This window comes from Pecten maximus, chromosome 14 (assembly GCF_902652985.1).
Source record: "Pecten maximus chromosome 14, xPecMax1.1, whole genome shotgun sequence".
Classification (NCBI taxonomy): Eukaryota; Metazoa; Mollusca; class Bivalvia; order Pectinida; family Pectinidae; genus Pecten; species Pecten maximus.
Window position 1 is genome coordinate 37,035,260 of NC_047028.1, and position 23,500 is coordinate 37,058,759.

At 34.6% G+C, this 23,500-nt stretch overlaps 1 protein-coding gene across 1 annotated transcript; it reads right to left on the bottom strand.

The window, feature by feature from the left end:
- Positions 1-4,248: 4,248 nt before the first annotated feature.
- On the bottom strand, positions 4,249-8,551 carry LOC117341900 (monocarboxylate transporter 5-like). The gene is made up of 4 exons (XM_033903760.1): positions 8,479-8,551; positions 8,076-8,345; positions 7,435-7,560; positions 4,249-4,541 (listed from the first exon to the last, which is right to left on the bottom strand). Exons 1-4 carry the CDS (start codon positions 8,549-8,551, stop codon positions 4,288-4,290), a joined length of 723 nt encoding a protein of 240 aa, XP_033759651.1. The 3' UTR covers positions 4,249-4,287.
- Between the last annotated feature and the right edge of the window lie 14,949 nt (positions 8,552-23,500).

Below are 23,500 nucleotides of genomic sequence, written 5' to 3' on the forward strand. Positions count from 1 at the left end.
GTGATAATATAACGACCAATATGTACCACACTAATGATAATATAACGACCAATATGTACCATACTAGTGATAATATAACGACCAATATGTACCACACTAATGATAATATAACGACCAATATGTACCACACTAGTGATAATATAACGACCAATATGTACCACACTAGTGATAATATAACGACCAATATGTACCACACTAGTGATAATATAACGACCAATATGTACCACACTAGTGATAATATAACGACCAATATGTACCACACTAGTGATAATATAACGACCAATATGTACCACACTAGTGATAATATAACGACCAATATGTACCACACTAGTGATAATATAACGACCAATATGTACCACACTAATGATAATATAACGACCAATATGTACCACACTAATGATAATATAACGACCAATATGTACCACACTAGTGATAATATAACGACCAATATGTACCACACTAGTGATAATATAACGACCAATATGTACCACACTAGTGATAATATAACGACCAATATGTACCACACTAGTGATAATATAACGACCAATATGTACCACACTAGTGATAATATAACGACCAATATGTACCACACTAGTGATAATATAACGACCAATATGTACCACACTAGTGATAATATAACGACCAATATGTACCACACTAGTGATAATATAACGACCAATATGTACCACACTAGTGATAATATAACGACCAATATGTACCACACTAGTGATAATATAACGACCAATATGTACCACACTAGTGATAATATAACGACCAATATGTACCACACTAGTGATAATATAACGACCAATATGTACCACACTAATGATAATATAACGACCAATATGTACCACACTAGTGATAATATAACGACCAATATGTACCACACTAGTGATAATATAACGACCAATATGTACCACACTAGTGATAATATAACGACCAATATGTACCACACTAGTGATAATATAACGACCAATATGTACCACACTAGTGATAATATAACGACCAATATGTACCACACTAGTGATAATATAACGACCAATATGTACCACACTAGTGATAATATAACGACCAATATGTACCACACTAGTGATAATATAACGACCAATATGTACCACACTAGTGATAATATAACGACCAATATGTACCACACTAGTGATAATATAACGACCAATATGTACCACACTAGTGATAATATAACGACCAATATGTACCACACTAGTGATAATATAACGACCAATATGTACCACACTAGTGATAATATAACGACCAATATGTATCATACTAGTGATAATATAACGACCAATATGTACCACACTAGTGATAATATAACGACCAATATGTACCACACTAGTGATAATATAACGACCAATATGTACCACACTAGTGATAATATAACGACCAATATGTACCACACTAGTGATAATATAACGACCAATATGTACCACACTAGTGATAATATAACGACCAATATGTACCACACTAGTGATAATATAACGACCAATATGTACCACACTAGTGATAATATAACGACCAATATGTACCACACTAGTGATAATATAACGACCAATATGTACCACACTAGTGATAATATAACGACCAATATGTACCACACTAGTGATAATATAACGACCAATATGTACCACACTAGTGATAATATAACGACCAATATGTACCACACTAGTGATAATATAACGACCAATATGTACCATACTAGTGATAATATAACGACCAATATGTACCACACTAGTGATAACATAACGACCAATATGTACCACACTAGTGATAATATAACGACCAATATGTACCACACTAGTGATAATATAACGACCAATATGTACCACACTAGTGATAATATAACGACCAATATGTACAACACTAGTGATAATATAACGACCAATATATACCATACTAGTGATAATATAACGACCAATATGTACCATACTAGTGATAATATAACGACCAATATGTACCATACTAATGATAATATAACGACCAATATGTACCACACTAGTGATAATATAACGACCAATATGTACCATACTAGTGATAATATAACGACCAATATGTACCATACTAATGATAATATAACGACCAATATGTACTACACTAGTGATAATATAACGACCAATATGTACCACACTAGTGATAATATAACGACCAATATGTACCACACTAGTGATAATATAACGACCAATATGTACCACACTAGTGATAATATAACGACCAATATGTACCACACTAGTGATAATATAACGACCAATATGTACCACACTAGTGATAATATAACGACCAATATGTACCACACTAGTGATAATATAACGACCAATATGTACCACACTAGTGATAATATAACGACCAATATGTACCACACTAGTGATAATATAACGACCAATATGTACCACACTAGTGATAATATAACGACCAATATGTACCACACTAGTGATAATATAACGACCAATATGTACCACACTAGTGATAATATAACGACCAATATGTACCACACTAGTGATAATATAACGACCAATATGTACCACACTAATGATAATATAACGACCAATATGTACCACACTAGTGATAATATAACGACCAATATGTACCATACTAGTGATAATATAACGACCAATATGTACCACACTAGTGATAACATTACGACCAATATGTACCACACTAGTGATAATATAACGACCAATATGTACCACACTAATGATAATATAACGACCAGATACTATAACGACCAATATGTACCACACTAGTGATAATATAACGACCAATATGTACCACACTAGTGATAATATAACGACCAATATGTACCATACTAGTGATAATATAACGACCAATATGTACCACACTAGTGATAATATAACGACCAATATGTACCACACTAGTGATAATATAACGACCAAAATAAACCACACTAGTGATAATATAACGACCAATATGTACCATACTAGTGATAATATAACGACCAATATGTACCCCACTAGTTATAATATAACGACCACAATTGCTGTTTATATTGTGACAATTTTAAGGACAGATCAACTGCCTAGGTCGTATTTAGGTGAGCGGATCCACTTAACAGCTATGAATTAACTGTACTATAATGCTCGACTGAGCCATATTGTAATTATCAAGGAAAATCAAAGCACTGAAAATACTGTTGATGATGCAGTCAACTTTCAACGTGTTTTAATACGGTTTTCTAAATAACAAAGTAAATTTACTCGGTTGGGGCTAAATGTAATACAGTATGTCTTTAAGGTCCATTGCAGACTTAAATTAGAAATCTTCGTCAATTTGTTAATCTTGCAGTAAACTGAGAGTCAGTTAACTGCGAGTCGGTCATGTCGTTGTGTGTTCTGTATTTTATACTGGTCATACAGTTGATATAGCCTTTCCTCTCTTTATACTCGTCCACAAAAGCATAATGCAAAAACAATTCAAATAGCTAACCTTGGCTTTTACATTTGCTTTGAAAGTAAAAATCCAAATTAGACAGACATGGCGATAAATCCTAGGACTAAATACGTCAAGTAAAGTTCATAGTGTCACACAGCGTGTGCCAAAGGCAAAAAAGGCACCTGGATTGTCCAAGATAAATGGGAACGAGATTGTTCCGGAAAAAAAAACAATTGGAATGTCCCAGATAAACAGCAACTGGATTTTCTCTGGTTAAAAGCAATCAGAATGTCACAGATAAATAGCAACTGGAGCGTCCAAGGTTAAAAGCAATTAGAATGTCCCAAATAGATAGCAACTTTTTCCAGGGAAAAATGCAATAAGAGAGTCACAGGTAGATATCACCTAGATAGACAATCATACTAAGCATTGTTTTAGCAATATATGTGACATTCGGTCCGTACTAAAATAAAAACAGTGACGTTGAACTTGACACTTAAACCCTAAAACTCAAACACGTTCAATAGATTATGGCCTTATTTATTTTAACGCTACAAACAATAATCCGGTATAGTGTACATACTTACAGGAAAGACTGAAGGAAAACATATAGTGCCCACGTTTCACCGACAGAAGATTGATAACAGACGGTGTGGTGAAAATAGTGAGTTGGTGCATAGTAATAGTTATTGGGAGGAGTTTGAACAAACTGAAACGTGTAATATGGAACGTGAAGTGATAAGTTAGATGACAATACCTATTTCATTTCTCCTTAAGGGTTAAACGTTAAAATGACACCATCTTATCATCTAATTTTCATTATTTTTATTTCTTATGCATGTTATTTTCTTCACTTCAATTATCAGGGGAGAAAGAAGATACAGATCAGTTCATATCTGTCGTGGAATCTGATACCGTAAATACGGATAACTTCTTCTTGACGGACACTATTTTTACATCTGGCTTTTTGTTTTTCTGATCATCGTTATATGTATCACATAAGTTGAAATCCTTTCTCCGACGTTGTTCCAAGTTTGAAATCCGTCTGAGTGGTAGACAAATTAAGCCTCCTAGTACCATAGTGATGCCAGCGAAGTAGAATGCAACATTGTAAGTGCCACTGATGTCCGACAACGTTCCTGAAACAGACAACAGCTTTGGATTGAAAGATATTAATGAATTTGACTTGTTTTATCATTTTTTCTCAATTATTTCAAACTATACGTATCAAAATATGAAGGAAACACTAATTTAATAAAAAGGAAATGTTGCGTTGTTTAATTAGCTGCTCTGATTAAAGACTGCACAGTTAGAAACATCATAACTTAGGCCGCAACTACTGGTAACGTGGTTCCCCTGGCAGATGTTTTCTTATTTCATCAAAGAGTAAGAATTATTAATTCGGTCATGAGTCGGTACTCTGTTTCTTTAATATCATACATTTAGGGACCCTCACACATCGTACTACAACATGTTGATTATAACATACATTTAGAGAACATCACACATCGTACTACAACATGTGGATTATAACATACATTTAGGGACCATCACACATCGTACTACAACATGTGGATTATAACATACATTTAGGGACCATCACACATCGTACTACAACATGTGGATTATAACATACATTCAGAGACCATCACACATCGTACTACAACATGTGGATTATAACATACATTTAGGGACCATCACACATCGTACTACAACATGTGGATTATAACATACTTTTAGGGACCATCAAACATCGTACTACAATATGTGGATTATAACATACTTTTAGGGACCATCAAACATCGTACTACAATATGTGGATTATAACATACATTTAGGGACCCTCACACATCGTACTACAATATGTGGATTATAACATACATTTAGGGACCATCAAACATCGTACTACAACATGTCGATTATAACATACATTTAGGGACCATCACACATCGTACTACAACATATTGATTATAACATACATTTAGGGACCATCACACATCGTACTACAATATGTGGATTATAACATACATTTAGGGACCATCAAACATCGTACTACAACATGTGGATTATAACATACTTTTAGGGACCATCAAACATCGTACTACAATATGTGGATTATAACATACATTTAGGGACCCTCACACATCGTACTACAATATGTGGATTATAACATACATTTAGGGACCATCAAACATCGTACTACAACATGTGGATTATAACATACATTTATGGACCATCACACATCGTACTACAACCTGTGGATTATAACATACATTTAGGGACCCTCACACATCGTACTACAACATATTGATTATAACATACATTTAGGGACCATCACATATCGTACTACAACATGTGGATTGTAACATACATTTAGGAAACATCACATATCGTACGACAATATATGGATTATAACATACATTTAGGGACCCTCACACATCGTACTACAATAAGTGGATTATAACATACATTTAGGGACCCTCACACATCGTACTACAATATGTGGATTATAACATACATTTAGGGACCATCAAACATCGTACTACAACATGTCGATTATAACATACATTTAGGGACCATCACACATCGTACTACAACATGTGGATTATAACATACATTTATGGACCATCACACATCGTACTACAACATGTGGATTATAACATACATTTAGGGACCCTCACACATAGTACTACAACATATTGATTATAACATACATTTAGGGACCATCACATATCGTACTACAACATGTGGATTATAACATACATTTAGGAAACATCACATATCGTACTACAATATATGGATTATAACATACATTTAGGGACCATCACATATCGTACTACAACATGTGGATTATAACATACATTTAGGGACCATCAAACATCGCACTACAGCATGTGGATTATAACATACATTTAGGGACCATCACACATCGTACTACAACATGTGGATTATAACATACATTTAGGGACCATCACACATGGTACTACAACATGTTGATTATAACCTACATTTAGGGACCATCACACATGGTACTACAACATGGGGATTATAACATACATTTAGGGACCATCACATATCGTACTACAACATGTGGATTATAACATACATTTAGGAAACATCACATATCGTACTACAATATATGGATTATAACATACATTTAGGGACCATCACATATCGTACTACAACATGTGGATTATAACATACATTTAGGGACCATCAAACATCGCACTACAGCATGTGGATTATAACATACATTTAGGGACCATCACACATCGTACTACAACATGTGGATTATAACATACATTTAGGGACCATCACACATGGTACTACAACATGTTGATTATAACCTACATTTAGGGACCATCACACATGGTACTACAACATGGGGATTATAACATACATTTAGGGACCATCACATATCGTACTACAACATGTGGATTATAACATACATTTAGGGACCATCAAAGATTGCACTACAGCATGTGGATTATAACATACATTTAGGGACCATCACACATCGTACTACAACATGTGGATTATAACATACATTTAGGGACCATCACACATGGTACTACAACATGTGGATTATAACATACATTTAGGGACCATCACACATCGTACTACCACATGTGGATTATAACATACATTTAGGGACCATCACACATCGTACTACAATATGTGGATTATAACATACATTTAGGGACCCTCACATATCGTACTGCATCATGTGGATTATAACATACATTAAGGGACCATCACACATCGTACTACAACATGTGGATTATAACATACATTTAGGGACCCTCACATATCGTACTGCATCATGTGGATTATACCATACATTAAGGGACCATCACACGTCGTACAACAACATGTGGATTATAACATACATTTAGGGGCCATCAATCATCGCACGACAGCATCTTGATTATAACATACATTTATGGACCCTCACATATCGTACTATAACATGTGGATTATAACATACATTTAGGGACCATCTCGCACCGTACTACAACATGTGTATTGTACCTGCTAAAGGTGACCCCACAAATGTCGACAGACCCAAGCTGAGTCCGACCAATCCAAACGAACTGTTGATTTTATGTTCCCCCAACAGTTCTGCCATCAAAATACTTCCGAGGAGGATGAAAACCGCTGTAATTACAATTAAAATGATACGTCATTACAATATCTAAATGTATAAAGCATGAAAGATGTTATTTTTCAAAAATAAAATCGACTGCTGTATATGTGTACTCAATGCCAAATTTATAAATTAGAATATTTGAGAAAAAAGTAATACTGTCCCTGGCCTTTCTTCTATCTATATAAACTCTACGTGAAAATATATGGCAATTGTGATGAATGTAATCAATGATTTGTTATTAAGAAATCAATTGATGTATCAACTCCGTATTTTCAAAAGCACCATTGATTTATTAAAAGACAATTTCTTTATTTTACCGAAAAAAAGTTATACACATATATTGTAACGAATTATCTTAATAATAACTATTTGAGATTACTTTGCTGTCAAAAACAAGTATTTTACATGTAAATTTGTTTATATAAGTCAACGATGATATTATATTTTTACATTTTTTTTTTACTTTATCTGTTTAACTATTGAGTTATTTATTTATTTATTTATCTATTGATAGTAATTTTACCCATAGTTATTCCGAAGACAACAGCATAGATGACAAGAGTCTCAAATGTGGTGTAGAATGGTACAAAACACGTAGCCAGGCCACCAATCAGTAGACCAGTATTGTTTATAATCAAACAGTTAGCCCATGGTTTGTCCGTGATGTAGCCAATCAAAACACGCCCTATCGTGTTGGACAAGCCCATTGCTGAAATGAGAAATGCTCCCTCCTCCGTGGACAGATTGACATCACTAGCCCAAACAGGAAGGACATTCGCCGGAATGTAAAATCCTGCAATAAATGTCAGTACAGTACATTTTACACTTCGTCATACAATTTACAGAGTTGAAAAGGGAAACTTTTGGTACTGGTAGACTTTACTGAACTACAATATCATATTAAATGCACACTTATAATATCATACCAAACATGACGAGGAAACAGGAAGCTCCATACAATAACATGGTGGGGCTCTTAAGGAGTGAAAAGTCAAACATGTCTTTCATTGAGAAACAAATCTGTCTAAAACAGCCGCCGGCATTCCGATCGGTTACTGTATCACACATATCATACACATTATTTATTTTTGTAACGTTCCTGTTCCCGTCTGTTCCTATTGGTCTAAATGTAGCGGAGATGACAACACCGTTCAGAATTATGGCGGACATGATCCACATTGTTCCTCGCCAGCCGTATGTTTCCAAAAGAAGCTCCGTGATTGGTGCAAAGACAAAGGCGCCGACCCCGGCTCCACTTACAGCTATTCCCGTAGCTAAGGCTCGTCGTTTGTCGAAATATACGCCAATGATCACAATCGAAGGTAGGTAGATTATACCAATGCCAATACCTATACAAATGAATATTATCATAGAAAAGGAATGAATCAATAGAAGCGTTCATTTACAATTATACTTATTAATAGGCCGGTTTCTATACATTATATGTGTCATTCTTTTCTAACAGGAATTTGTAATTTTTTCCTCCTGAAATTTAAAGGAAATTTTTTCAGGACTCACACAACTAAATAATTTACTATATGTTATTACTAGTGACCCAATCCCTTTATTCGTTCGTTTGAAGTTCAAATGATGTGAAATTTATATCAAATTAAAGTTTGAAGATTTTTCTATCGGATAAAATGCCGTTATTGTATAGGTTTAATGGCATATAAGAGCACACGGGTACTCGGAAGACAGTTACCCCGACATTAACAGTACACTGGGGAACCCCTACCTGGGGAATTCCCGCCTTTTTACACCTCGAATCCTACGCCATTCTATTTTCAGTAGGAGTGTATATTTTTGATTTTCCAAACCTCAAGACCCTACACTTTATTCTCGTATATAGAAAGTACCCATTTCATATATTAATTACTCAGGAAAACAGCTTCAAACCTAATAAACACATTCTCCTCAGGGACTTGGTTTACGTGAAACATAAGCTGATTGGCTGATTTAGTTGTGTGAGTCCTTTAAGAGCAAATGTATAATTTTTCTTTAGCCGTAAACTCATAAAAATTAATCTATAATGTTCTGCAGATAAAATCCTCAAGTCACAGCAACCTGCATTCAGCAGTTCTCCTGTAATAGCAGATTGTCGCCCTTGATGTGCTGGCACATCTGACCTTGACTGTGCCAAGAGTAACAATGACCTCACCTATATTGATGCCCTCGTTTACCTATAAGTTTTAAACATTATATTTTTTTCTAAATTGGAGTATTGTGACAAACATATGTACCCTTGATAAACTTATGATTTGAAACTTATAACCGAATTCAATGCCGTTTTATCAACAATTAAGTAATTATATAATAAATACCTAAAAATTGATTAAAAAACCAAGATTTTTTAAAAATGTAAAGAGACTGGAGGCACTAGGAGTGTGTCTTGTACTTGTGAAGAGTATGCTTATATGATATAAATAAACATTGGTAACCAGATTTAATCTGGGAATCAAACATAGCCGTTCTGCTCCCTCAGATGGGGTGTCTGAGTGATCTGTCAGAATGGGGGGTGGGGACAATTAAGCTGCTATAATGACACTTGACTGACCTGACAGACGTCATTATCCTTTAATCTCATTAGCAGAGATACTCTACCATATGTATATAACACCCACTGAAATTAATTCTCATTGCGTTTTGAGAAAATTCGCCGAAAGTACAGTAAACTTTTTAAATATCTAAGATTTCCAATGGGGAATGTCCCAAACAGCAATCACACATCACTGGTCAACACAAAAATGATATCTACTTGTGTATTTGAATCCAGAATCATGTCTGAAAACAAAGATGTTCCCACTTGTTGTCATATAGCCGGAATTCCGACTAATATGAAAATAATATGGCCAAAAGACACACTGAGGTAATACCTACAAATGAGCTGAAATACACAAAACAAGAAATTCAGACAGCTACATTAGAAAGTTGTACTGGTCTAAACTAATATTAAGTGACTACGAAACGGATTAATCAGAAAACTACACAAAAAAGTCTTCCGTAGACACGTTTTTGGCTGTATCCCCCCCCCTTCCATCAGACCCCTCTCCTCCCCCCCCCCCCCCCCCCCCCCCCCCCCCCCCCCCCATCCATTTTCCTGGTTTTTCAGACAGATTTACGATTTGAAATTCCTCTACAGTGTTTACGGAAGGTAGTATTTTAATCAAAATGGCCGTACAGACACCGGAGGTCAGGGTCACCTAGACATGTGGTCGTTACCCTTAAAGGACTCACACAACTAAATAATTTACTATATGTTATTACTAGTGACCCAATCCCTTTATTCGTTCGTTTGAAGTTCAAATGATGTGAAATTTATATCAAATTAAAGTTTGAAGATTTTTCTATCGGATAAATGCCGTTATTGTATAGGTTTAATGTCATATAAGAGCACACGGGTACTCGGAAGACAGTTACCCCGACATTAACAGTACACTGGGGAACCCCTACCTGGGGAATTCCCGCCTTTTTACACCTCGAATCCTACGCCATTCTATTTTCAGTAGGAGTGAATATTTTTGATTTTCCAAATCTCAAGACCCTACACTTTATTCTCGTATATAGAAAGTACCCATTTCATACATTAATTACTCAGGAAAACAGCTTCAAACCTAAGAAACACATTCTCCTCAGGGACTTGGTTTACGTGAAACATAAGCTGATTGGCTGATTTAGTTGTGTGAGTCCTTCAGCCAATTAACCCTTTCTTATTTCTTAAATTTCTACGCATTACAAAGATTTTCTTATTCGTTTCCACTCCTTACATATCAATTGTGTGATTTCGAGCTTAGATTAGGGGAGTTTAATATCGGTTCATTCTGCTGTCTTAATTTCCGCGAACAGATAAGAAGTTTTGTTGACGCCTCATCATAGGCCAGAGCTCAAGGACAATAATAATCATGAAAATGTCATCACACACAGCAAAACGAAAACACACCTAGATATAATGCTTGATAGGTTGATCTTAATAGCATTGTTCAGTTTTGGCTAGATCTAGCCGTCCTCTGGCCTTTGATCCTTCGATTTGAAGGTCTCGATCTAATAAAGGGCGTTATATCAAATAGCATTATGAAAGCCTTGAATTGTTCTTCTATGCAACATTACCCCTTTTAAAATTGATACCAATGCACATACCTCCCGCAATGCTGTAGAAGATCAACAACACATTCAGGGATTTGGAAAACGAGGAAAGGAAAAGTCCGCCACTGGTTATCACGGTTCCAAAAGCGACCACCTTCCTAATATCACCTTCCTAATATATAACAGCGTCTTGTTTACCAAGACGCTGACAACAGGACCTAGATAAATATTTAACATATTCTTTACATAGATATTACATTTATTTTTCAATACACGCTGATAAATTTCAAATCTGATTTTTTTTTTTTTTAGATTTTGATATTCAATGCCTCATTAACACTATAAAAATGTTTGATTTGATATAATTGTACCTACTTATTATTTCAACCTGTATGTAACATTTTTTGTTTTGGATTTTAATCACGCAAGTGAAACACTCCAGCTCACCAGAAACATAACATGTCCCAACAAGTACCGAATATAAAAATTGCGTCTTTCCTTTACTTTCATCAAAATGCTTGAGGAATATCGGAAAGAAAATTCCATACGTAAGACAGATTCCGTTCATTAATACGCAGAGTGTTAAAGAGGAAAACGCGACCATCCATCCCCATCCGCCGTCCGGTTTTCTCATCATTTCAATCAGTACCTATTAACATATCAATAGGTTATATAATCCATTCCCTAAAACTAAAATCATAAAGCTCGATTTTATTCATAATTTTGATATTCTAGTGATAGAGGGCCAGTCTATGATACAATGTGTGTAGATGATGTTCGTGTTCGCTGGGTCAAACTTAAAATATTCACAAAACATCCTTTTTTAACAGCTTTCACACCCTAACTCTAAAACCAAACATACAAGAACATACGGACTTACAGTTGTCTAAGACAACCAGAATCAAATCACAGAGCGGAAGTGTCCATGGAAACCAGTCATATTTGATAACATTGTTAATATTAATATTAAAATAGCTTTATACATTTGTAGCAACTTAAAGTATTCTGACCTTATACATTACTTCAATCAACCCATGTATATAAAATTGAAAGTTGCAGAATTTTACGGTCGTATCAATTAATTAAACTAGTTGAATATGACATGAGTGTATGGTTATATTTACCCCAATAGCGATGACATATGAGTGTCATATAATTAACATAGTATGGTTAGGAATATGAAAGACTAATTATAACATATATATATATATATATACATATCATACTTACTTGTTTTTAGACAATAAAAAAAAATCACGATGAAAAATGCTTGGAAGATTAAACAGGAATTAATTACATTCCAGGGTCACTCTGGACAAAAATCTTAATTTCCATCAACATTTGAGAAATGAATTCGAATTACTTTAAACAACTACACATTGAGAAATAAGCAAAAAACGTTGTTATGGAAAATGATTATGGATAACATCTGTAACTTCCATGTCAAATTACTTTGATTTCGGGTATAATGAGCAATTAAGACATATACTCTTGTATAAATAACAAATTGTGTCATATTGGCCGCTGTTTTGTTGATGGGAGTTATGTGAATATACACGAAAAGCGTGTGATTCAATCATATTGTACACTAAACTAACCAAATAGAGAAAAAACAACAACTTACATATGGAAAAAAATCCAAGGGCTTTTATGATTATATAATGAGGTGACTTGCTTTCAAGGTTACTAACAGACATTAAAAATTCAATTAATTTACATTTTCTGGAAAAGAAACAGGTTTTCAAAAGGCAATTATATTTTGTGGAGTATTTATAAATATAACGCTTTGTAGCGTATTTATATCATTATGCTAATTATCTAGCTTACTGCAATCGTTCCAGGGGTAACGTCATTGACGATTTGCATACTTTGTTTATTTTTACACATGTGCTGGAACTCTGAGCTATAACTATACATATGCGTCTGACTCTATAAAGAGTTAAATAGATATCTGAATTCAAAGGCAATATGTATCAACTAGACATATTTTTGATTGTGGAATATGATACGTATGAAGTAAACGCAGATCTTTTGCGAATCATTTGAATTTCGCTATTGAATCTCCTCGCGTCACAATACTTTGCTTTTGAACGGTTGTTGTGTTACATTACGTGACAATACTTACGTAACTCTTTTTTTCGTGGAGGTTTGTTGGTAAACTTGTCTTTTTGCCTTAATACATCTTATCAGTTAACATACAATAACTATGTATCCATCTGTAATATTTTATTCACATATTGATTTCAGGCATTAAATTATATAAATGATCGTTTCGACATAAAATGCCTCCCACAACAACATAGTAAAACCAGTGTGCTGTTAGGTATAGTTCGCATTCTAAACACAAGATTATAGCGAATACTCCACTTGTTCGATGGTCTTCAGTAGTCCTAAAAATCTATATATAGTTTTACAGGGTTATTGCCTACCTGTTTTATGTTTACACAAATAAGTTTTTTCGGTAGATCCGGATATATATATTAACGGTACTCACCTGTTATTGAAATAACAAAATATCCAGTTATCACCACGCCGTTTGTGAATTCTAGAAATAATGAAAAGGCAGGCAGGCTTTGTGAAATTAACACCGTGTTCCAATTTTTTTCCTGTACAGAATATAGGTCAGGGCAAAAGAAACAATGCTTTTACTTCCTTAAACACCTCTCGTTAGTAGTGACGCAATTCCGAGGGCCTAATTAGATTTGTTGTTTTTTGACGGAATGTATTGGTGAATGTTGTTTGGCAAGTGAATGAATATATTGAAAAACAAAGAACAGTTATATAAATGCATAGTTGTTTAATTCCACACTAGTATTTCGCGGTAATCGGACCTAGTTCTCGGATATTTCATTTCATAGACTTCTTATTTCGCGGCCGTCGGATCTACTTATATTACGATTTGTGAATCCAGGTTAACCGCTATTCAGTAATGTTTCACAGCAGAATGTGCATAAGCATTTTTTTTCAAATAAACAAATAGCAAATATATATTAACTGGTTATATAATAGAGCTATACTGTATAGTGTGTTAAAGTCCATTATAATTATGAATTTAATATGGCCAACGAAGACTTTTATGCGATATTTATATCACTCTTACTCTTGATTTCACACAATGCAAAAAATATTGCGAAGATTAAATATGAATTTATTTCATTCATGGCTCACACTGGACACAACGCTCAAGATCCATTAATGTTTGAAGAATGTATTCGAATTTTTATTTTAAACTCCGACAATTTGCATAATATCCCATAACAAGAATTGTAGACCGAAAAGACAGACACAAATACATAAACAAAGATCCTCCAAGCTATTGTTATGATTGGAAGGTTATGGTCGGAGCTCTATGTATCGATCACGAAATCCCTCAGTACATTATGCACGTGTCGAATCTTAAACATCAATAAAGTTATTCATCAACTCCACACATACATATGTTAACTGAGTAATTACATGTGGGTTCACGGTTTACTCTTGTCGAAATGTTCACTAACAAATGGAGGCATATAAACATTTAATATTGTATTGGCCTCACATTTTCAGTTATGGTACAAAAATCTATTGCTCATGCTTCTATCGAAGTCTTTTCATAAAAAAGCAGCAGTATCTTCCCTGACCTACATACTCGTGAAAATCTGAAAGGTCATTTTTCAAAGAGATAAAGTCAAACATTTTAAGACCTTTTTTTTTTTTTTTTTACAAATTCAAACATGCAACAAATTTCAAGCAATAACCTATTATTAGACTGAACTGTAGCCTATTGAGAGAACTTGCTAAAAAGTTAAACCATTGTTAACGGGTGCCGGACACAGACGATGGATACCAAACGATAAAATGTGTTCATTATAATCACATAATACACAACAAATGAATGATAAAAGAGAGATTACTCCGAATAATATTAAGGATCGTCTCTATATAGATCAGAAAACCAGTTTGGTCATAGAGCACACTCTTGGTTCTAACCTTTATATCGAACTAATTTATTATTTGGTTCAATCTCTATTATGTAATTTTAAACGTTAATTACAAAAAGATTACAAAAATAAGTCTAATTTACAGCAAGACTATTTCCTCAATTTTTCCAGAATTAGTCTATTTCTAATCTCATTTGAATGCTAACAGAACGCTAATTTATGTAAAACAGTAGCGAATTATTGCATTAAATGCGTGAAACCGATGGAATTATCTTTTAGCTATAAAGATAACTATATGTGTATGACATCATCAAAGCGTACACTTCATTTGGTGGTAAATCATTTTATAGATTTAATTAACCAATAAAAAGTGTGCTGCATCCTGAATTCTTATACAACACTTAATGGATTAAAGGGCGTTAACTCCTGTAACATTTGAGTGAGTAAAGGAAGCCCATGTATACAACACAACACTTAAGTGTTAACACAAGTGAATTCCTATATATTACACAAAAGTTTGAATAATCACATGAGATGATTTCTATTAGATTAAAACACATTTGTCAATGTATTTTATGTCATCTTGCGTTTTGTGAACATATACCAATGTTTTATTATAGGAAAGGGTCTTTAAAAAAGTTGTATAACTTTTGGCCAATCCCTTTGATGAGAAAAGGCAATTACATACATGTTTGTTTAAATTAAAGCTATCCTCTGTCAGACCTCTATGAGACATACATGCAGAGATACACTATGGCTATCCTGTCCTTTGGAGGATTAAACGCATCAAATAGAACCCGTGATTGTGATGACTCCCAATAAGCCCTGATGGCCCTTTGATAGTCCCCAAGTGTTTGATAACAAATCCCCAGTAGGGTGTGAACGATCCAGTACTTGCGTCCTCTCTGTTCTTCGTGATTCTGAATCTGTATCAGGTGATGCAATGCTTCATTGCGTCCTTTCGTGTCTCCAAGCTCATGGCAACACAGGAAGTTCAGAAAGAGAACATATGGTAGAGGTGGAATTTGTATGGGCAGGGCTTTCTTCGGCTCCTCTTCTTTCGGCACCTCTAGAAAGAGATGAGGAAGATATATGCCTTTAGTATGAAAGGTGATGAAATTGGTATCTATTTTCTGAAGTCTCTTTATGTACAGCCATGAAGCTGCCATTGCAATGTCCAAAAATCTTGATCCTGCTTTACGTCTGCTCTGAAGAATGTTGCTAATTTAAGTACCTGTCTGCTAATCCCAAGGCATTTAGTAAACTTTCCAGTCAGAAAATGAAAAGTTGCCAGATGCAGCACGTCTGTGCCCATTAAAGCAGCAGGGGATATTTAGTACTTACATTTTCTCAGTCTCCGGTACCTTGTTTTGTTGCCCGGTGCAGCGCGGTTTTCATACAGTTCCTCAGAAATGAGTTCTGATGAAAGACATCTGAGGCTACTCATCGCATTATGATATGTGTAAACCTCTTCAAATTCTTACTTTGATGTAGATAATAAGTGAAACGCATTGTTTGATTTCTCTTCAATGGGATAATATCTCGTTGATATAGCAGTACAAATTCCCCTGTCCGTATGCAAAATATTATATTCTACAGTCATTTGGAGTGCAAGCAAAGATTGTATGGATGTGTCAGATAGCAACTCCCAAATTGAAGGTGTGTGGTCTCCCACTGAAAGGCACATACATTTCATCTGAGAGTACAGTTGAGTGTAGACTAAAGGTTACAGCCAAGTGCACTCCGAGTGCACTCCATTTGGACTTGGAGTGCACTCCGTTTGGACTCCAGGTAAACTTGGAGTGCACTCCAAGTGGACTCCGAGTCTAACTGGAGTCCTGTAAGACACCATGTCTGCACTGGGTCTACAATCAGACTATATCATATATATATATATATTAATACTTTGATGCTTTTAATATAATTATAGATACATAAATAGATTTTTACAAATTACGTTTTTTCCCTTAATATTACTATTAGTATTTGTTTAGTCTACCAGGAATATTTATTTTTGTTAATACATGGTAATAATGACTACATGTTAAATCTATATTTATTAAGATTGATAAATTATGCTATAATCAGGTTTTTATGAAAGTTAATTGCTTATTATTTCATATTCTATTAAAATGTAATTAAATTGTATTTCATTTTATTAAGGAAGTGAAAATTATTTCAATTAGAATATATATTTCTGTACACATATCATGACTTTAAAGGAAGTTTAGATGATGTATCATATTATGTTATTGATTATTCAAAATTTTGAAAGTTTACAGTATTTAATGAATGATGTGTTTATTATTAAGACATTCTCTCCATGAAAGAAAAATATGTAATCAGTTCAAGCAAGTAATTATTACAAAAAACATAATCAGTTTAGTTTATATAGGTCATATATTTAAATGTATCATTAGAAAAATACACATTTACAACTGTACATATTTACGAACATTACCTGGTTAAATTAATATTCAGACATAATGTACACACAGGTATGTAGTTCTGTACTACCCTTAATGAATGACAGTATCTGTTATAAATGCTATTATTATTGGCCATGCATGACTGACTCTGGCCTGACACACCTGAGAACTGTGCCACGTGAGTTTTAGGAGCCAGCTATATGTACTGTCCTGGGTTCACAGAAATACATATGTACCTATGTGTTTTATCTATCGTTGTATGGCTTCAAACGATGAAGCCGTGCAAAGCAGGGTGTGTAGCCTCAGGCCATCAGAACAGTAAGATTATCGCATGACCTGATAGAAAGGATTGTAGCTCACCATCTGAGAGGCCTTAATCATGCGCAGACCAAAATTATAAACAAAGTACCGATGTAATTAAGGGGGAAATGCCAAAATAAGCTGTAAAACCATTACCAAACTGGTAAACAGGTTTTAGAAGACCAACTCTATTGAAATGAAGTTATTCTTTATTGAAATTAGAAAGTAAAAATAAGCTGTTTCTTATTACATTGTAACCTGTCGCAAATGTAAGTCATCGAGACGAAACGTATTTTGCCGGTTTATGTAAGTGTCCGGTATGTAGAGGTACAATGTTGAATGATACAAGTTAAGAAAAAAATAATGCAAATCAAATTAAGAAATGATGCAGTTCTTATCTTGTTATATTCAAAAATATAAAGACATTGCGTTAAAGAAATAAAGAAAGAGATTAAAGTAAAAGAAAAAAATCAGTATAATTCCCAATGGTATCAAATAAATGTAAATTCACCATTTCCCAAAACCAGCCTATAGCCTTATACCCTTAATTAGTACATATTGCACTCATCCAGAAAATAGGATTATAGAGCCTGAGGTACAATTTGCCTCTGGGCAGTTGGACACCAGCAACCTATGTACCATTTACCTGTAAAACTGACCTGTTGGAACTACACCGTTTCCAATTCCCATTCAGTCAATATCTATCATCGATGTGTCACTAATACATGTAACAACAAATACAGGTCATGAATGTACAATGGTTGTTAAAGACAATTATAAAATCAATAAGTTAGATGTTCGAACTTTAAAAAAAATGTCATAAGGTAAGCTGCAGTTAGTGTATGGAAGGTTTGATAAGTATTTACTTAACTCTATTGTGATTTACATATTGACTTCTAATTCTCTATACATACTTCCATTATGATATCAAAGAAACAGAGTAATAGTACCAGTTTTTGTTTATAATAATGACATAACTTTGTTGTAATAGTATTTTAATTGGAATGGACAATCATATCATTTCAAAAGTGTCAGATATAGACAGACATAAGTATGTACCTATATTCTTTATAACCTTGTTATATAGGTTAGCCCGAGTTTCCTCTGGCCCTGACACCATATACACCAGATTTGGTGTCAGGGCCAGAGGAAAATCAGGCTAGGTAAAGGTAAGGTGTGATGACCAGTTTCCATCTAACAATTAAGGGGTCTTTGTCTAGTTAGATGACCGATTGTACACCTTCCAGGTCTTCACACCTTATGAGGTAAACCTGGAGGAAGGGGTCATTATTGGGGTCAGTGTAAGTCTGTCTTTTCTCAACACCCTTGATATACATGTACAGGTAAATATTGACCTGGAAGTAGGGAGGTGGGGGGAGGGTCTTATATAACTGTTTAAAGTACTCCACGTCAGACCCTGGATTTAATGAGGCAGGTCTAACAAAAGCCAAAAAACGAAAAGTTGGTTTACCAAACGGAAATGTAAGTCTGACGTTAACATAGACATTGGCTCCAGAATATGCTATCAAGGTGATAAAAACAACTTTCTTTTGTATTGTATGTTACATAAAACATAACTGTTGGACGTGAAATATCAAAAACATTAGTACTTTGAGTACACGATAGTTCCAATACACATTCCGACTCTGCATTTTTGAGAGACCACAAACAACTTGCCAAATACATTTTTGTTTATTCCGTATTTCTATTCATTTACGTGGCTTGTTAAAACTCTTAAAAAAAGGAATGCTATCATACATTTTTAACAAAGTGCCAGGTCTATTCAGTCACTTAAATAGGGTTTACTTACAAAAAAAATAATTATAGTAGATGCTGTTAGTTAACCAATTAAAAATGAACCAACAAAATAATAAGATGATATATACAAAGATAAAGCAGTAACATATCTTATTGTTACATGTTTAAGGAGTCTTAATGTATAAGAGTATACATCTATCTATAAACATTATGTGTATATGTACTTGGTTAGAGGTACATGTGATACATGTGGACCCAGGTAGAATTATAACCTGATAGGACTCCATGTAAACTTGGAGTGCACTCCAAGTTTACCTGGAGTCCAAACGGAGTGCACTCGGAGTGCACTTTGTGTAACCTTTAGTCTACACTCAACTGTAGTTATAAAAAATGTCCAGCAGTATCTGTTGATGCTGTTTTCGTTTACTTTCCTCTGGAACATTTTGTTGGTTGAGATGAAGTAATTGGGACAGAATCCCGCCCTGACCCACGCAATCAGAATGTTGATACAAAACCAAAAGCAATAGAATAAGTTCTTGTCTTGCCAGAACAGTGGGCTGGTATTCTCTATGGCATGAAACATGATTGTTTTTAGGAAGTAGGTGCACAAGATATCGTCATCCCCTATGATTTCTTTCAATGTCTCCTTTATTTGTTTTAAGAAATATTTCAGCAACACGTATACTTTGACTTGGAGGAGACTAAAGGAATGAGCTAAAGATCTTTCTGCTGCTACAAATGAGATTCGCCATTGTAAAAAATGCATCTTTGGAACATTTATCCCGAACTGGGTCGAGAGGAAATCCCTTGTTGACAGTCTTGTGTATCAAAGTTTGATGCGGCCATCTATACAGACGTGTACCTATGATCCATTCGTTAGCCCCCCTTGGCCAACTGTTACATGAAAAGCAAGCAATCATGTCTGAAGATATGCGAGAGCTCCTGTCGTCTCTGAAGATATCACTGGAAATATACTTTGAATTTCCATTCTTACCATTGAAGAATCAAGGAGTTGTTCAAATGGAAATTTTAGCTGACCTATCTCTAAATTGACATAACTAGGACGGCATTCTGCTTCTCTAATGAATATAATAGATTTGTGCGTCAGATGTTGAGAAAAACGCTGATCAGGGTACAATACTACTGCCCACTTGTGTACAAACATTCCGTCCACATCCGAGCCGGTTTGAGGGACTCCTCCATTACTTCCATTATGAAAAACAGCAAGTATAACAGACGTTTCAAAGCCTTCGTCTAGGACTATTGCCTTTCTCCTGATATTAACCATCTCTTCTGTACCAGTAACAGTCCTCTCCAGCAATGTGGACAAGAACACAGACATCCGCTCACTCTAAGTCGAGTTGATCATGGTTATTTTCATAGAATATTAATCTGTGAAAATGATAAAAAAAAAAAAAGTAAATATTTAAAAAGGCGATGATGCAAAAACAATTTTATCAGCTGAAGAGTTGTACAAGATTATTGATAATAAACACATTTACTTATTAGACATATTCATGTGTAGTCAATATTGACTGAGACTCGTGTTTAGTGACCCTGGCTCTTATAGAATGATACTTCAGTATTTCTCTGAACGTTTCATATGAAGGTTGCGGATGGATTTATATCGCAAAGTTAAAAATAACCATCGGTCACTATAGTATCTCCTTCAGGTTACGAAGGCCAAGGTCATATGTTAAATGGACTGGCTACATTGCTACATGCACCTTACTAAGATGAGTTATGATGTAAGCGTAAGAAAATGTCCTGGTAAAGAACATAAACATGATAATTTATTATCAGGACACGGACATATACCACCCAGTTCGAGTGTATCCTCTATCAACCTATCTGACAAGATAAGAGTCTTAACGAGATATCAGCTATGAGATAATTCATGCATTTTACAATATTGATATACATCAGGAAGTGTAGTACCCCGACGTGCTGATAAACAAGAATTAATTCCTGTTGACATGGAGTTAGTCATAATAATAGTCATGCTTAGTGATAGTATGTTTCCCCATACAGTCTCTCCATCAACTTATCTTAAGGGAAACTAGATATTAGCAATTATTTTTGCATCGTGATGCCGACAGTGTTGATATACATATATTTGTTTTCAGTATGTACTGGCACTAGGAATAATATATAACTATAAATACATTATGTATCAATTTTAAAATCATATCTTCTCTTTTACTGTTATACTGCCATTTTCTGTTCTATGTCAATTTTGGCAGTAAAATATGGGGTTGAGATACACAGGGTTTTAATTAAATCAAATAAACACTGCCAAAGACAACAGTGGAGATGACAAGAGTCGCAAATGTGGTGTAGAATGGTACAAATCAATAATGATCCCTCCTCGGTAGACAGGTTGACATCACTCGCCCAAACAGGAAGAAAATTCGATGGGACATACACATTCACAGTAACTTAAATAAAATCTTTAAAATAAAGCATAATTTAAAAGTTAACTTAGTTTTACGTAGTGGTAGCTTTTAATAAACTGCAATGTCATATTTTGGTATTTCTATCTCTAGTATTAAGAATTCTATAATTTCGCCTTCTAAAGAATGGTAAATCTATTGTCTGTTTCAGACGTAGGAATTTACTTTGCTATCGCTATACTTATTACATCATATTCAACATGAGGAGCAGAACGGAAGCTCCATACAACAATATGGTTGGGCTCTTATGAATTGAAAATTCAAACATGTCTTTCATTGGTATGAATAACTGTTTATAACACCTGTCGGATTTCTGGTCGGTTTCGGTGTCACAGGAAGCATACGCATTATTTAGCTTGGTAAGATTCCTGTTCTTAGTGGCATGAAGAGAGCAGAGATTACAACCCCGTTCAGAACTATGACGGACATGATCCACATTGCTCCCCTCAATTCATATGTTTCCAAAAGAAGCTCCGTGATTGGTGCAAATAAAAAGGCGCCTCCACTAACGGCTATGCCTGTAGCTAAGGCTCGTCGTTTGTCGAAATGTATACCAATGATCTCAATCGCGGGTTGGTAGATTATACCAATACCAATACCTATGGAAATAGATAAGATAATGGAAAAGGAAAATATCAATAGAAGTAACCTGCATATATCTATGTGTGTGTCAATAAGCGGTTTTCTTTACGTTTTATTTACATTTACAAAAGAACAAATTGTACCTGTTTAACATTTTCATTCTATAAGTAATTTAAAGGGCGACAACCATCACAGTACTCCTTTTTCGTATATTATACATAAATAACACTGTTGATAAGGTGATATGAAGCGTTGCCATTGTCACAATAATTCTGGAATGTTTTCGAAAGATTTCATACCGTTTGGCATGTTTTCTTTCACTGATTTTGCTGAACAACGATGCTTGTTCATTCTTTCCAAACATAGTAAGTTCTGCCTACCCTAATATTTTTCGTGATGGATTATGACATTAATCAGTCTATGTGT